The sequence below is a fragment of the Capra hircus genome, chromosome 25, assembly GCF_001704415.2.
Source record: "Capra hircus breed San Clemente chromosome 25, ASM170441v1, whole genome shotgun sequence".
Lineage (NCBI taxonomy): Eukaryota > Metazoa > Chordata > Mammalia > Artiodactyla > Bovidae > Capra > Capra hircus.
Window position 1 is genome coordinate 18,864,684 of NC_030832.1, and position 17,892 is coordinate 18,882,575.

General features: G+C 41.3%; 2 protein-coding genes across 2 annotated transcripts in view; one reads left to right on the forward strand and one right to left on the reverse strand.

Moving 5' to 3' along the window:
- Positions 4,003–17,892, forward strand: part of ANKS4B (ankyrin repeat and sterile alpha motif domain containing 4B) — a 51,930-nt gene continuing 38,040 nt past the window's right edge. Inside the window, exon 1 of the mRNA XM_005697587.3 lies at positions 4,003–4,092. The gene's annotated coding sequence lies outside the window, so the exon portion shown is untranslated. The remainder of the gene's footprint in view (positions 4,093–17,892) is intronic.
- Positions 5,499–17,218, reverse strand: ZP2 (zona pellucida glycoprotein 2). Its single transcript, XM_005697589.3, has 18 exons — positions 17,126–17,218; positions 16,951–17,030; positions 16,037–16,120; positions 15,528–15,622; positions 13,972–14,106; positions 13,211–13,252; positions 12,900–13,064; positions 11,854–11,950; positions 11,585–11,766; positions 10,784–10,910; positions 9,807–9,994; positions 9,632–9,723; positions 9,407–9,531; positions 9,063–9,252; positions 7,356–7,491; positions 7,185–7,281; positions 6,705–6,788; positions 5,499–5,685 (listed from the first exon to the last, which is right to left on the reverse strand). Exons 1-18 carry the CDS (start codon positions 17,185–17,187, stop codon positions 5,540–5,542), a joined length of 2,127 nt encoding a protein of 708 aa, XP_005697646.2. The 5' UTR covers positions 17,188–17,218; the 3' UTR covers positions 5,499–5,539.

A 17,892-nucleotide genomic window follows, 5' to 3' on the forward strand; every position in this document is an offset into this window, starting at 1 on the left:
ATCTATTTGCCATGAAGTGATGGGACTAGATGCCATGACCTTAGTTTTCTGAGTGTTAAATTTTAAGTCAGCTTTTTTTGCTCTCCTCTTTCACCTTAATTAAGAGGCTCTTTAGTTCTTCTTCTCTTTCTGTCCTAACTGTGGTGTCATCTGCATATCTGAGGTTGTTGATATTTCTCCGGGCAATCATGATTCCAGCTTGTGATTCATCCAGCCCAGCGTTTCACATGATGTACTCTGCATAGAAGTTAAATAAGCAGGGTGACAATATACAATCTTGATGTGCTCCTTTCCCAATTTTGAACCAGTCCATTGTTCTATGTCTGATTCCAAGTGCTGCTTTGTGACCTGTAAACAGATTTCTCAGGAGACAGGTCAGGTGGTCTGGTATTCCTATTTCATTAAGAATTTTCCACAGTTTGTTGTGATCGACACAGTCACCTAGAGCCAGACATCCTGGAATGTGAAGTCAAGTGGGCCTTAGGAAGCGTTATGCAAACAAAGTAAGTGGAGGTGAAGGAATTCCAGTTGAGCTATTTCAAATCCAAAAGATGATCCTGTGAAAGTGCTGCACTAAATATGCCAGCAAATTTGGAAAACTCAGCAGTGGCCACAGGACTGGAAAATGTCAGTTTTCATTCCAACCCCAAAGAAAGGAGATGCTAAAGAATGCTCAAACTACCACACAATTGCACTCATCTCACACGCTAGTAGGAGAAAGCAATGGCACCCCACTCCAGTACTCTTGCCTGGAAAATCCAATGGATGGAGGAGCCTGGTAGGCTACAGACCATGGGGTTGCTAAGGGTCAGATATGACTGAGCAACTTCACTTTCACTTTTCACTTTCATGCATTGGAGAAGGAAATGGCAACCCACTCCAGTGTTCTTGCCTGGAGAATCCCAGGGACAGGGGAGCCTGGTAGGCTGCCATCTATGGGGTCGCACAGAGTCAGCACAACTGAAGTGACTTAGCAACAACAGCAGCACACACTAGTAAAGTAATGCTCAAAATTCTCCAAGCCAGGCTTCAGCAATATGTGAACAACCGTGAACTTCCAGATGTTCAAGCTGGTTTTAGAAAAGGCAGAGGAACAAGAGATCAAATTGCCAACATCCACTGAATCATTGAAAAAGCAAGAGAGTTCCAGAAAAACATCTACTTCTGCTTTATTGACTATGCCAAAGCATTTGACTGTGTGAATCACAACAAACTGTGAAAAATTCTGCAAGAGATGCAACTACCAGACCACCTTACCTGCCTCTTGAGAAATCTGTATGCAGGTCAGGAAGCAGAGTTAGAACTGGACATGGAATAGCAGCCTGGTTCCTAATAGGAAAAGGAGTACGTCAAGGCTGTATATTGTCACCCTGCTTATTTAACTTAAATGCAGAGTACATCATGAGAAATGCTGGACTGGATGAAGCACAAGCTGGAATCAAGATTGCTGGGAAAAATATCAATAACCTCAGATATGCAGATGACACCACCCTTATGGCAGGAAGTGAAAAAGAACTAAAGAGCTTCTTGATGAAAGTGAAAGAGGAGAGTGAAAAAATTGGCTTAAAGCTCAACATTCAGAAAAGATCATGGCATCCAGTCCCATCACTTCATGGCAAATAGATGGGGAAACAGTAGAAACAGTGGCTGACTTTATTTTGGGGGGCTCCAAAATCAATGCAGATGGTGACTACAGCCATGAAATTAAAAGACGCTTACTCCTTGGAAGGAAAGTTATGACTAACCTAGACAGCATATTAAAAAACAGAGACATTACTTTGACAACAAAGGTCCATCTCATCAAGACTATGGTTTTTCCAGTAGTCATGTATGGATGTGAGAGTTGGACTATAAAGAAAGCTGAGTGCTGAAGAATTGATGCTTTTGAATTGTGGTGTTGGAGAAGACTTTTGAGAGTCCCTTGGACTGCAAGGAGATCCAACCAGTCCATCCTAAAGGAGATCAGTCCTGAATGTTCATTGGAAGGACTGATGTTAAAGCTGAAACTCCAATAGTTTGGCCACCTGATGCGAAGAGCTGACTTATTAGAAAAGACCCTGATGCTGGGAAAGACTGAAGGCAGAAGAAGGGGACGATAGATGATGAGATGGTTGGATGGCTGCTGCTGCTGCTGCTAAGTCACTTCAGTCGTGTTTGACCCTGTGTGATCCCATAGATGGCAGCCCACCAGGTTGGATGGCATCAGTGAGTTAATAGAGATCAGTTTGAGTAAACTCCAGGAGTTGGTGATGGACAGAGAGGCCTGGCGTGTTGTGTTCCATAGGGTCATGAAGAGTTAGACATGACTGAGAGACTCAACTGAACTGAACACAGTCAAAGGCTTTCGCATAGTTAATGAAGCAGAAGTAGATGATTTTTCTAGAGTTCCCTTGCTTTTTCTGATTCAGTTCATGTTGGCAATTTGATCTCTGGTTCCTCTTCTTTGTCTAAATCCAGCTTGTACATCTGGAAGTTCTTGGTGTACACATACTACTGAAGCCTAGCTTGAAGGATTTTGAGCATTTCCTTGCTAGCATGTGAAATGAGTGCAATGTACAGTAGTTTAAAGATTCTTTGGCATTGCCTTTCTTTGGGATTGGGATGAAAACTGGTCTTTTCAAGTCCTGTGACTACTGCCAAGTTTTCCAAATTTGTTGGCTTATGAGTGCAGCACTTTAACAGCATCATCTTTTAGGACCTGAATTAGCTCAGCTGGAGTTCCATCACGTTCACTAGCTTTTTTGGTCATGATATACAATCTTTTAAATCTGTTCTTGGATTCTATTTGCTAGAATTTTGTCGAGGATTTTTGCATCTGTGTTCATCAGAGATATTGGCATATAATTTTCTTTTCCTGTGGCATCTTTTTTCTGGTTTTTGTATCAGGGTAGTAGTGGCCTTCTAGAATGAGTTTGGAAGTTTTCCTTCTTCTGCAACTTTCTGGAAGAGTTTGAGCTAGATAGGTGTTAGCTTTTCTCTAAACTTTTAGTAGAATTTGCCTGTGAAACCATCTGACTCTGGGTTTTTGTTTGGAAAATTTTTTACTACAGTTTTGATTTCTGTGCTTGTGATTGGTCTGTTATTTTCTTTCTTCCTGTTTCCATTTGGAAGGTTATACTTTTCTAAGAAGTTGACCATTTCTTTCAGGTTGTCCATTTTACTGGCATAGTTGCTCACAGTAGTCTCTGGTTATCCTTTGTACTTCTGTTTTCTGTTGTAACTTCTTTTTCATTTCTAATTTTATTTTTTTCTTGATGACTCTGGCTAATGGTTTGTCATTTTGTTTAACTTCTCAAAGAGCTAGCTTTTGGTTTTTTTGATCTTTGTTATTGTCTCCTTCCCCTCTTTTTCATTTGCTTCTCTCTGATCTTTATGCTTTGCTTCTACTAACTCTGGGTTTTTTTAATGAGCATGACTTTAAGCAACTGTTAATTATACTTATTTCAGACTACCATGGCAACACGTGTTCATTCCAGCAGCTGCTCTATAGCCTGCTTGGCTTTTTTCTCTCAGAAGAAAATATCAAAAATATCAGAACCAACCTGCCCTGGGGCAGCCTTCAGGCCCAGATCACTTTGCTTCTGGCCTCTGACACAAATAGACCATCTTGGGGATGCAAGGCTCCTGTTCCATTATCAATATACTCTGACATCTTAGACAAATTTGTTAGGGCTCAAGTTGTTCATCTGTAAAATGTGCATTTCTAGCAAAGTGTTTTACAAGTTGTAAGTAGCAGCTCCTTAGAAAGTGCGTTAGTTTCCTATTGTTGCTGTAACAAATTAGTACAAAGTAATGGTTTGAAATGAGTTATTTTATATCCTTGGGATTCACAGTCCAAAATGGGGCAATAGGACTGTGATCTTCTGGAGATTCTAGGGGAGAATCCATTTCTTTGTCATTCCCAGCTATTTTAGGCATCTCACATTCCTTGGTTTGTGGACAATATCCTTCTAACTTCTGCTTCCCCTGGTACATCTTTTCTGACTCTAATGTCTGTTTTACAGGGAACCTTGTGATTGAGCGCATTTGGATAACCTTCCTATGTTAAGACTCTTAACCACACCTGCAAAGTCCTTTTGGGACCATGACTAGGTAACAACATTCTGTTTCTGGTGATTAGGATGTGGACATGTTGGGGGGTGGTCATTATTCAGCCTACCATATGAGATCTGAAAACCATTTAAGTAGCCAGCAGTTTTAAATGCCATTTTAAGAAGTTCATGCAGCAATGCAACAATTATGATTCTAATATGTAATACTAACATGACGTAGCCACAGGAAACTTTGAATCCAAGACCATTTGTTTTTATCAGTGACAGACTAATGCCTTATTCTCTTATAAAGCACTGTCCAAAAAATAGTCTTCATAAGAACTTGAATTTTGACCTTATTACTCTAGGAAGACAAGACTTTTTGTGCAATATATCAGTGTAATGGTTTCCTTCCCTATACCAGGGTTGAATTTTATCATCTAACTCTTAAAAGGAGTTAGAATCAAAGGCTCTGTTGCATAAAAGGCAAAGGATTCATTAAAGACCTACAGTATCACAAGATGACTAAGTATATATAATATTCTTTCAAGGTTTTGAAAAACCCAGGAATATGACAAGTCACAGTTGAAGGGTAAAGTCCAAACACTAAAGATGTTTCTATTTCTATTTACCATCATTATGTACAGAGATTCAGAAGCTGTACAGCTTTTCATAGCACAGGTTCTGGCTTAGATCCAGACTTTTTTCTAGTTGAAGGATACAAGTTAATGTCTATATTAGACACCTTGAATATGGTTTGTTAGAACTACAGTGTGAGGCAGACTAATCATTTTGACATAATTACAGCCTAGTTAAAAGGGGGGTAGCCTTGGGAGGAAGTAATAATTGAGTAGTGGGTAAAAAGCAGCTCTCCAGGCTCAGCTATGAGGCTTATGTTCAGCTGTGTAGTTTTAATGAGACCAGGAATGTTGTAATTGCTCTTAATGAAGCTAGAATCTTCCTTTCCATCCCCCAAAGAAAGAGTGCAGGTCTTTAATTAGACTGGGAACGCATGGGAGAATAACTGAATCCCTTAATTTCTCAGGGGAGTTGTCTACTCATCGGAAAGAGTAATTTGAGGTAGGAAATACTTTAAGTATGATACTAGATTACTTCCTTGGGAATACCTAGCTTCTTTTCCCTTTTAGAGAAGGGAAGTTATTCCAGTGATTAGGAGTGACTTGCCCTCATCTTGTATATATGAATGGATAGGGTAAAAGACATTAAAGCCACCTAAATATACTCCTAGAGGCAGACTGTCACTAAGTCCCATTATTGAATTCTCTGGCACTGCCAGTTTTAGGGGTAGAGAGCAGAAAAAGCTAGTGACAGGAAGCGATTAAGTCAGGAATACCCTTATTCACATCCACACAGAACAAAGCCTTTCAAGAGGACTGTGGAAAGGTACTATAGTCTCTAAAGAAAAATGATTGCAAGAAAGAGTCCTTAAACTCCATCTAAATATAAGAAACAAGAGGCTTACTTCCACATTTTATTTGAAAATCCAATTAGTGGTTTAGCATTGTGATTCTTTTCTTGCGCAGGTAACTTATTAGGCTTAGAGTTGCCACAACACCTGCTAAGACAACTACAGCAACCACAGTTTTAAAAGCAACATATCCAGTAGTCCCATGCCCTTTAGAATCCACAGCATCTGGGAAGGAAACAGACATATTCAAGTCTTAAGATCACTTACACTTGGTTTAAGTTGAAGCTGAAGCTTTACAATTAAAGTTACCCAGAGAAGGAAGTGAAAATAAGCTTCAAAGGGCTCACTTGGGAGCTTGCAAAAGAGTGTAGTCTTTCCCCCTCAAGCCAGCCGCCTTCTCGCCTTACTCACTCCCACGGTTGTTCCCACTTCCTACTTGCTTTCACTCAGATCAGATGGGCTGACACCTGGAAGGATCTCATTCCCAGCTTGTTTAACATTCTGGCACTGATATATATGGTTAGTTGTCCCAAGTGCATGATTTCTTGCAGTTAGTAGCTAGTGATTTAAGTGAGTTTAATTTCAAGTTCTAGGCCTAAAATTAAGACTATCTGGGATGAAGATATATTAACATAATTTAGTAAAGACTAAAGTTTTGTAATAGTAAGCACATGTCTTCTGACCTGTTAGTCTTTTTAAAGAAAGAGCTTGAAATTCTTCTATAGTAGGCCCAATATTTGAGGACCAAGATTTAAGGATTCTAATATGGCATTAGTGACAAAACTAGAATTTTCTTAGTTATTAACAATGAAAGGTCTCTGTACAGTAGGTAGACTAAATGATCCTTCTTGTGGGAAAGGGATTCTAGGAAGGGTACACAGACTTAACAGAACCTGTTGCCGGGGAGAGGTGCATTCTCTTGTTTAATCATAAGCATTTGATATCTGTGGGCTCCCCTGGTGGCATTAATAGTAAGATATCCACCTGCATCTTACACAAGAGACACAATAGACGCACCTTTGATCCCCAGGTCAGGAAGATCCCCTGGAGTTTGAATTGGCACCCCTCTCCAGTATTCTTGCCTGAAATATTCCATGGGCAGGGGAGCCTGGTATGCTACAGTCCATATGGCCACAAAGAGTTGAACACGACTGAGCGCAAACGTATATTATCTGTGCACACTTAAGTCTGACATAAAACCAAGAGTTTCAGTTAAAAAAGTACCCAAGGCTTTAAATCCATACCTCTGAATGAAGAGCCATCTGACAACAGGAGGATGGGGCCTGGGAGACTCACTATCATCTTCTCTTCCTCAGTGGCCCCTGTGGCTGCAGACAGACAGTTTGACCTCTGGGATAACGAGTAGTGGTGAGAAGTGTTTTGAGGGTACACCTGCTCTATGTAATCTTGCCTCCCTTCACAGGAGAGAGCATACACCTTACTGTAAGAGCAGGATGAACTATCAGAGACTATCAGAAGACAAAGTTCAGAGTCTACATAGACTCAGAAGAACAACTTTTGGAGGGTCTCAGAAGATCAGGCTACAGTTTAGGTGCAAACACAAACTTGTCCATGGGACTCATTGTGAACCTGTCCATCACAGACTCCCAGGTTTCTTGGGATCTTGGATTAGATGAAAAACAAAGCACTCATTCCTAAACTCCAAAAGGATCAGGCTTGCTTTAAGTAAACTCATATATTAAATGAAGACTTGAAAATTGTACCTCGCCTGCTTCTGGATGACCCAAGGCAAGACGCAGAACACAGGGGGAAGTTAGAGGACAGTTGATCGCAGATTAAGGCGCTGCAGTGGAAGTAGACCTGGAGAGGAGACAAGAGTTGAGTGGAGCTGGTGTCTCAGGCAACCTGTCCCAGGTAACTAGTTAATCACTTACCAAGGGAGAGAAAACTGGGGCCTCTGACACAAAGGCAAAGGTCTTCACATCAAACCTCTGATAGTGATTAGGATAGGCCACCGAGGAGCCAACTGGATGGAAGGTGGTTCTGTGGTTGTCCAAGTTGTATTCACAGCTGGAAGGTATATTGCAGGGTGGGACATCAGCTGAATTCACCTCAGACTCAAACTCAGTGTTTGCTTAAATTCAGTCACGTGTAACACCTTCAAGACTATTGCTCTGTCTTCTACCTGTGCTGTGCTTAGTCGCTCAGTCGTGTCCAACTCTTTGTAACCCATGGACTGTAGCCCACCAGGCTCCTCTGTCCATGGGGAGTCTCCATGCAAAAATACTAAGTGGGTTGCCATGCCCTCCTTTAGACCTTCTGCCTGTACTTTTAGTTTATTTCATATACTTCTGACTTGACCATCCAACAGTATCCATGAAGTTGTAAGTTACTTGTGCTAGGTTTTCTACTTTGTGTTAAGTGTCAATACCTATTTGTATGCCAGCTATACTCATCAAGAATTATGTAGCTCTTCAGATGACAATGGCTTAATTCTTATGAATCTGAGTACTGTGTCCCAGGCAGTTAGTATATGTTGCTGATAAAGAAAGGGTAGAGAGCTCCTGCCGTTTATTTTAAATGCTAGCAGAGGGTTATAGCTTCATGTGTCCAACTCTTTGCGACCCTAAGGACTATAGCCCACCAGGCTCCTCTGTTTATGTAATTCTTCAGGCAGGAGAACTGGATTGGGTTGCCATTCCCTCCTTCCAGGGGATCTTCCCCAACCCAGGGATCGAACCCAGGGCTCTTGTGGATCATACATTGCAGGTGAATTCCTTACAACTGAGTAACTAGGGAAGTCCATTCATGTCTTATCACTGACTAAATATTACTTTGGGCTAGTTATTTAAGTAGTAAGCTTGGGTTTCTTTATAAAGTGAGGGGGCTAGTGTCGCTCATGGAGTTTTGTGAGTTTAGATAATGCATCTGGAGTACAGAGCATTGTTTTTTGGCACATGGTAGTTATTCAATGGGCTTCTCTGGTGGCTCAGATGGTAAAGAATGTGTCTGCAATGAGGGAGACCTGGGTTCAATGCCTGAGTAGGGGAGATCCCCTGGAGAAGGGAATGGCAGCCCCTTCCAGTATTCTTACCTGGAGAACTTCATGGACAGAGAAGCCTGGTGGGCTGTATACCTCATGGGATCACAAATAGCCAGACACGATTAAGTGACACACACACACACATGCATTCAATGCACCTTCCCCAGGTGGTTTGGTGGTAAAGAATCTGCCTGGCAATGGAGCTGGGAAGATCCCCTGGAAGAAATGGCAGCCCACTCCAGTATTCTTGCCTGGAAAATCCCATGGGCAGAAGAGCCTGATAGATCACAGGGGGTCACAAAGAATTAGACACGACTTATCAATGAGCAAAAAGTTATTCAATAAATAGGAACTAGAAATCTATTCTCTTTCCAGATGTTAAAGTATTAAAGTCATTATTTCCTTGGGAAGGATACTTTTAGATTCAAGGGTAATAAGAAAGATAGGAGTCAACTTATTAGACTGAGGACTGGTTGGTAAGAAATAAGAACAAAAATCAGGGCCTTTGATATAGTGCTCCTCTCAAGCTAAAGAGCGTTTTATTATTTTTTTACTGGCAGTTTGATTAGCTGGACTACCTTATGTGGAGAATACATACCCATCCACGATAATGTTCCACTGAGGGAGAGAGGCTGGGTCCATGGTGGATGTTGCCCAGCAATCATCTAAGACCAACTTGATGTTGGGGTCAGTCCTATTTAGGACTCTCACTTCTAAGTAAATTGGTTGGCGGAGGTATCTCACCACAGGGTAGTCCTTGTCCCCATATGGTCGCAGGTAGGAATTATCTGAAATGGAGGAGAAGCCATTCTGGTACTCAAGTAGTTGATGGTTGCAACAGAAGCTTAAGCATGGCTACTACTCTAGTCTGGTGTAAAGTTCATTTTAGGAATGAGTCCCCTGGAAGTTTTTAAGCAGATTTTTTAGGTTATAATGTCTCACCTGGGTAGGTTTGCAGGGTCAAGGCAAGTGGACCTGGCTTCACTGAGGCTACTGGAGGAGGAAGGCTTTTGACGTTGGTATTTATTAGCATGTTACTGCTGCTATAATAGCACCTCACCGTCATTCTGTAAGAGTGGGTAGGTGGGGGTGTTGAGAATTTTAGGTTAAAAGACTGCTCAAGTTTATTCTGGCACTTAAAAAAGTTAAGTAGCAATTGTGTCACACCTGAATTCACTATCTCTGGAAATTGTGCTTGGAGGAAGATCCGCCCAGAGAGCATGTATTTCATTTTCATAGATGACTTTGTCATTCTCAAACTTAAAGGTTAGAGAAAGTGGTTAGTTATCTCAAATGTAAGTCTTAATCTCTTGCTGTGTGCCAATACTAATCTTATACTAACCTTACGTCTTGTTCCACATCCATTCAGGGGTATGTGAAACTTCACCAGTCCTTGAAATAGAGCTTTAAAGATTGGCTGGCAGGAGGAGTCTCCCACCCTAATAGTGTCCAAGTTGAGAGCTGGTTTTGTTTGATGGCGATAGACCTTGACGTCCATAAACCCATCTTGAGTACACAGCTTCCCTGAAACTATATCGTGGAGGGAGTTTAAAAAGTGTCTATGTGACTATTATCATTCCTAGTTTGAAATTTAAGTTTGGATTTTCATCAGGAGGCAACAGAATTTAAGTCTATTTGGGAAAATAACTTGACAAGCAGCTTGCATTACAAGGGGAGACCCCAAGGTACCGAGACAGTAGTGAGGCTTGCTGTCTAAGGATTTTTCATCCAAAGAAAGAAGGAGCAGGAGACATGGGAAGAGGCACCAGGTGGGGTAAGAAAGCCATGATGAAACCCGATGTGGCTTAAAGTGTAGTGCCTGTGTCCTAAAGTCCCCCTTTTCAAGACTCACAGGTCTTGGTTTTAGGGGAAGTTGAAGCAACAACTAATTTTTTCTATTCGATTTGACCTGATACAAATAAAAAGAAGCACAGAAGCAATAGTAAACAAGGGCAAATACCGACTTCCATATTCTTTGAGGAATTTAAGAGTTTGGGGAAATACTCAGTCCCTCTAGTTTCAGATTTAAAGCAATCTTACTTAGATGGTGGGCTCAGACTTCTAACATGAAGCATACCCAGGTTACTTAAAAACATTAAACAGCTGTGAAACCTTCCTGTATGTGTATTTTGGAAGTGTTATCTTCCTTAGAGTCCTATCATAGCAGCTTAGACTGCTATTTGTGGTCTAACCAGTCTTCCATTTCCTTAAAGTATAAGCAGTACAGAACTTACTATTTGAACTCCTGTACACTTTCCCCCATGTAAGAGCTAAGAGAGAATGTAGAATGTAGGAACTATTCAAGAAAATGATCTTTACCTATAGAAACTGTGGACTCGCAGACACACTCAGGATAAATCACCATGGATACCATCTCCAGTTGAGTATAAAACGTCAGCTTCAGTGAAGATAAGTAGAACTGATAGGGTAGGCATTTTTCAGAGAACTGAAATGGAAGAATGTCAGTTAGCAGCTACAGCCTGTTGAGCAGGTAGATAGGAAGGAAGTATGCTGAAATCTGCAAGGCACACTCCACACTGAATATGGTTTTCCTTTAAACCAGAGCAAGAGATCCCATCACTTCTCTAGACCGGATTCTCCCTGAGGCAGGAAATTTCTCTAAGTTCATGCCCTCAAGTACCTAGCTCTTTGTACTAGACATTGGAATTTGATCTGTTAATTCAACCTCCAAAGAGCTGAGTACCTTGCAAATCCAGGAGTTATAAAATGTTATTGCAACATATACACCAACATAAGATTATTCTGTGTCCCTGGCAATTGCATCAGTCAATACTGGCTTCACTGAGGATAGCAGAGAACACTAGTTTGGTTCAAATTGTCCTGTTTTTAATAGGCCATGAGAGGTTTATCATTAGATGCTTAATAGCAGTTTGTACTATTCAGTGAACAAAGACACTTAAGGAAAATTTCCATTGAAGTTGAAAAAGACTTGGTGTTTGGGAGTGAATTTCGGTTACTTGAGAATTACTTATGCAAGCTGTTCAAATGAGGCCTCCAAATTTTTTGAATCTTTTTTCTTTACACTAGCAATTAGAATTTATGGATAAGTCAGCAGCCAAATCACAATGGTCTAAAAGGCTAAGGTTCAATGGAACATACTTTTGTTTTGAGGAGAGTTTTGCTGAAATGCAACCTGAGGCCATTTGCTATTTCCATAACAATCCCGCTGTTGTGCAGCTGGTTCACAGCAATATTCTTATTTTCAAAGCTCACGGATTTTAACTTCCCAGGAAATTCTGGTATGGTGAGAGTCATGTGTGTGGCATTACAGGTCACAGGGTCTAGAAGGAATGACAGAATGGTCAGCTTTGATTAAGCCCTTAGAACATTATCTTCCACAACTGGACTTGCCCTTTCCTAGGCCTTACCTGACACACAAATGAGTCGTGATGATAAGATGATCGTCTGCCCAGGAGACACATGCGTGAGCTTCAGAGGCACCATGTAGAGATGGCTGTTACCTTGCTGAAGAGAGGCATTTGCAAAGACATTGGTTTACCTGAGTTACTTGAATTTTTGACCAATGCTAGAAACAGTCAGGGCAAACATATTCAACTATTGAGCACCATTCCTGGCCCAAGTAGAGTTCAGGTATTTCACCCTATAGTTGTTCTACAGGTGAACAACTAGTTCTAGTTTTAAAATCTTTTACTTTATAACATCTGGCAAGGTGATTTCTGCTCATGACCTGTAGCTGATCATTTCTAATCAGTAAGAGCTCTTGTTTTATGACTTTTATGGTATCAGCATTCAGAGAGAATGTTTAAGATTCAGCAGTTTGTTTATACTCAATGTATAACAGTACTGTTAAGATGGCTGATGTTTGAATATGTAGGTGCCAAGACCTGTTCTAAGTACTTTGGCACATTAACTGATTTAATGTAGTATTTTGATTGTTGGTCCCCAAAATGCCAGTACCTACTGGGCTTCCCTGGTGGCTCAGAAGTTAAAGCATCTGCCTGCCTCTGCCTGCAATGCAGGAGAGCTGGGTTCGATCCCTGGGTCGGGAAGATCCCCTGGAGAAGGAGATGGCACCCCACTCTAGTACTCTTGCCTGGAAAATCTCATGGACGGAGGAGCCTGGTGGGCTACAGTCCACAGGGTTGCAAAGAGTTGGACATGACTGAGTGACTTCACTTTCACTGTAAACACTACACGTGGCAATGATAAAACAGAACACCTTCATTAGTTTAGTACTACTGTAGCCCCACATTTAGTGAACTTAGATCTATGGAGAAGAAAAAACTGAAGAAACATTTTGTTCACCATGTATCTCGCCATCTTTCGTACTTAGTACAGTACTTGGCTGTTGAATGAGTTATAACCTCAATTTGAGGGAATGGTTGAGATTATGCTTGCATTTAGAAATACTGGTCTGAGCCTGGATGGTGGTACAAACAGATTTCACACCTACCGAGTAGTGAGTCACTCCAGTGGCATGGAATAACACTTGGATGCTCATCTTCTGGTTCTCAATCAGGAGATTATATCCTTGCATCAGGGCCTCTTGAAGGGTCAGATTTTGGGCTCTTTCACCATCACCAACTGTAATGGTCCATCCCATCTGAGGTTTGGGACCCTAAAGGCAAAAGTTTCATTTAGAGGGCTGGTGCTCACCTTAACTCCAAGACTATTTAATATTTTAACCAGGATTGAAGTTATGCCACCTTTAATATAGAGCTAAAGGTTTATTTAGGCTTGTAATTAAAAAAATAGTTTTCATACCGCAGTGTCATCAGCCATGCCAGGAAAAAAGTGAAAGGTAAACTGGAAGAAGAAAAAAAAAGGATGATGTGAAGCTTTGGTTTGGAGATCTCTGAAGTCATGCTCTCTGATGGTACATGGAAAACACCCAGAGCAACTGCTGTCTGGTTCTTACAGTGTGAGGGCTGGTGTGGGATATAGTAGAAACACAGGACCAGTCAAGAATCCTAAAAGTGCCCTTAGACATCATTTCCCCATTGATCTTTCGAGACCTCAATGTAATTGGAAGATCTAAAGCTCCCTTCCAGTTGTACGTTGAGACACTAAGTCCTGTCAAGCCATGCAGTTCCATCACTGTTATAATAAAGTAAGAGTATTTTTGTCCACTGTTGCTATTAGCCACTTGAGACTATAAAGTCCATGAGTATGTGACTGAGCTGTTCTTCTCATTTATGATTTCCTAGCATCTGGTATAGGGCCTTGTACATAAATATCCAGTTTGTCAAGCTACCAACTGAATCCTTTTTATTGCTAAAACATGATGCACTGAGTGCTTATATCTACCTTCTTAGTTTTTAAAATCACCCTATGTGGTCTTATTGTCTGCCACTTCAGATTTAAAAAAGGTCTCATTGAGGTTAAGAAATCAACCCAAAGCCACACAGCAAGTCAGTAGTGAAATACAGGATTGCAATCCTGATCTTGTTCTGAAGTCCAGCTCTCTCTAGATCACATTCCCCCTTTGGTAGCTGGATGAGAAGCAGTCAGCCTGCTTCACTCACAGACATGAAATCCTTTGAGCAGATTGTGGATCCCGAATGCTGTTCATGTCTTTCTGCTTGCATAACCGGACAGCTGACGTGATACAAGGCAGCATTGTCATTCATGAATGTGATGGTCATCCGGTGTTGGCCAAGCTGTATGAAAATGGCATAGTAAGGACAGCGTGCTAGAACTTCAATGAGAAAGGAGATTCCAAAATACCATCTGACTCAGCTGATTAGCAAACCCCTTAGAAGTCATCAGTAGCACAGTTCTAGAAAAGTCCCTCATTCCTATACCAGGAGATTCTTTAGCCTCTTTAGATACCCTAGGACTCATTCATTGGCAGAGAATAGTTCCTTGAGTTTCAGGGCTCAGTCCAGTTTTTGTTTTCCCTTTACATTTACCCTGTGTCTGAGTATCAGGGTCCTATTGGGTTTGCTGCCTCTATCAAGAGATAGAAATACTTATTGTGCTGGGTGCTGGACAGAGCCATCTTTGCCGTTTCCCCTGACTCAGGGAACTCTGCCGAAAGCAGGGGTCAACTAACAATTTTCTGTGAAGTGTTAGTAAATATTTAGACTTTTTAGGCCACATATGCTTTTAACATTTTTAAAACACTTAAAAACTAAAGCCATTCTTTAGTTTGATGACCATCACACATAGATCATGGACTGGCTGTGGCCATACACAGCTCATGTTCTGCAGACCTTGTTCTAAAGGAATACAACACTAAGCTCCCTAAAGTTGGGAAAGTCAGTTTTAGAAGGGAAAGTTTTAATTACAGGAGATCTTCAGTAGAATCAGATCAGTAGATTGTTAAGACTTGTAGAATGTACCCTAGACCTATTAAGTCAACTAAGTAAATTCTGTACTTTACAAGTTCCCTAAGTGATTGTTTGCACATAGAGCCTGAAACGGACTTAGGCTTCTTTTACTGCTCCTAATAACCCTGATTGGGTAGCACTATTGATTGACAGTAGAAAATCCTATTTTTCAGCTGTTGCTCACCTTCCAGCATAGAGGTACCAGCACTCCATTTGCCAGCACCAAAATAGCATCCCCCTTTCCTTGAGGGGTGTAGATCAAAATAGCTCATGTTTGATCATTTGCTGTGTCTACATACTCTGCCTAGTCCTTCATTGTGTCATTCGTCTTTAGATATGTATGGAAAGATATCATAATCCATTTTCCAGTAGGCAAGTAGAGGCTTGGAAATGTTAGCTAACTTACTCCAAATCATATATAGATAGTGGCAGAGACAGAAATAAAGCCCAAAGCCTCAATTCAAGGGTTTTGTAAGCTCAGCATTGGAGTTTTGAGTCTAATGTATCTTTATTGAGAGTTCCTGTATGCAATGGAGGTTATTTGGCAATATTCTTGGCTTGTACCCACCAGGTGGCCAGTAGCTGCCCTTTCCCTCCTCCCCTACCAGCTGTGGTAAGTGTCTCCAAACATTGCAGGATGTTCTCTGGGATGACCAAAGAGAAAGATCACCTGGATTGAGAACCACTGCTCTACTCCAAAGCTTTAACTCCTAGGTTACTACTTTCCAAGTTACTCCTCAATTACTTACCACTCTTTTGGTACAGTTTTCATATGGGGCCTTCAGGGTGAGCTTTTCAGGGTCCAGAACATAAGTGCAGTTCAGCATTTTAAGACCAAGGGAATCTACAGAAACAAGAGCAGCTTTAGAAAGAAGCTAGCCAAGATGTATTTATATCTTATATTTCACTGACAGAGTCAACCAAAGCTACATAACCAAGACTGCAAATCTATTTCTAAGGTACTTCAATCACTTCTTTTTATTTTCCCGACTGGGATATAACCCAAGCTCTGAGAGATGCTGTGATTTGAAGATAGACTTTTCTTAGGGAATTCCTGAGATAAGACAGATTTCCAAAGACAGACAAGGTCTTCCACTCTTAGGAGTCACCATGCAGTTCAAGGACCCTGTGACATCACGGGATTTGAGCACCAACTGCTTCAGAGTTTGTGTACTCTGCTCACTGGAAAATGGTGATGACTTTGAGCCAAGGGCTTACTACTAAGTGAGACTTAAATGAGACAATACACATTACTTACCCACCACAGATGCATGCTGAATCTTGTTGCCAAGAGTTCTTTTGAACTCCACTACCATTCTGTTTTCATAGCAAGTGACAGTACCTGAAGAGCAAAGAAAGCACGTGGGGCATCTTTGAATACAGGAGGCATGATTCCTACAGAAGTGTATTGAGGAAACTTTCCTCTCTAACAGGCATCGGGGAGGATGCCAGTTGGGAGAGGCAAAGCTTAATCCCCATCCTGGGGAGCTTACAAGTTGATAGGAATACATAGCTACAATGTAAGATACCAAGGACTGTAATGAAGATATCAATTAAATGCCTAGGACTTTCTATCCAGGATAAACCTGGATTCGGGTTAACAAGTATGCATGTGGGAACCAGCCTGGAACCCTGATGGAAATAGAGATGGTAGGTCTGTGAAGAATTGGGGAAAAGTTTTGTCTAAAGATCTTTCAATTCAATAAAAGATTCCCTAGGTAATTCCAAGAACACATTTTTTGAAGACTGAATAATCTGCCGATAGCTTGACACTGTGCATCCTCTGGCTCAGGTGAAAATCTTGAGAAACTCCTCGTTACAAGTGATTTTGCCTGTTATTGTTGATGCTTTCCTTAAGCATGAGTATGTGTTTGAAGACGACTGCTCCCAAAGATGAGGGCTTGGTATGTGGTTTGCTATTCTTCGGATGTTGTAAAGCTGGAGGCAGTGAGGAAGTAGAAGGTAGTACAGGTGTTTTTCCAAGCTCTTGCATTGAGCTGCAGAGCAAGCTATAGGTAAGCTATGGGACAACTGAAGTGACTTGATCAAGATAGGCAAAAGAATGACTAGAGATCGTTTAACTCACTTTTGTGTTTTCTGGCCATCTAGGCACCCTAGTTGCAATCCGTTTCAGAGATGCTTAAGGGCATTTCCCTCACCCAAGAGGCCTACCTGGGAAGGCAGGATCCACCAACTGATTAACATCTATTGAGTTCACCGAAGCCAAAAGGGTGAAGCATAGAAAAAATGACCTGTAGGAGCAGGAGGACATGAGGGAGAAGATTAAAGAGGAGTGAACTTCAGCAGACAAGGCATTATGTCCCCTTCCTTCTGCCCCTAGAATTACCTCCAGTCTGCATGGAACCAGCTTGAGGGTCTCCTGCTGTCTCCTCTCTGCCTGCATGCCATGACCGAAGATACCACCAAATCAACCAGACAGAGGGGCGTGCTGCTCTGGCTTTTATAGCAGGAAGCAGGGCTGGTCCCTGCCCTCTCCCCATTGGAGTCACCTGAATCTTCTCTAGCCCTCCCAGCTGAGAGGCAGGAATTTGGGAAGAGCCTTTCCAGAAGGCCTAAAATAAGCAGTTTTGCCCTTCCTGACACTTGCCTTGGTTTTCCACTGGCTGCTCTGCAGCGAATTTAGTTCCTTGAAATTGGCTCAGGTGAATGAATTGGTACATTTTCCCATAACACTAGGAAAAATAGGATCTTTTGGACAAACTGGTGGGATTTTTTTGGAGGAAAGATCATCTCTTGTTTACACTGTCTTTAAGTAACAAACCTTCCCTTTAAGTTACTCCTGGTCTCCTGGCTATTATGGATATCGCCCTGGCAATGTGCATGAAGAAGTACCTCTTTAAAAAGGGTGAAACTATTTTCCCCCAAGTATAGATTTTAAATTTACTTCAAAAAATACAGACAATTAAAGAAGAATATAGAGAAAGGAAAAAATCATCCCACTGCTAGTACTTAGGTGTGTAACTCTATGGTCTTTTTCTACAAACATCACACTTAAAAAAAAAATAACAACCTGGGATTGAAGTATAAGTTATGTTTGTAACCTGCTTTTACTACTTTATATGTCATGGACATTTTCCATATCAAACATAAAGA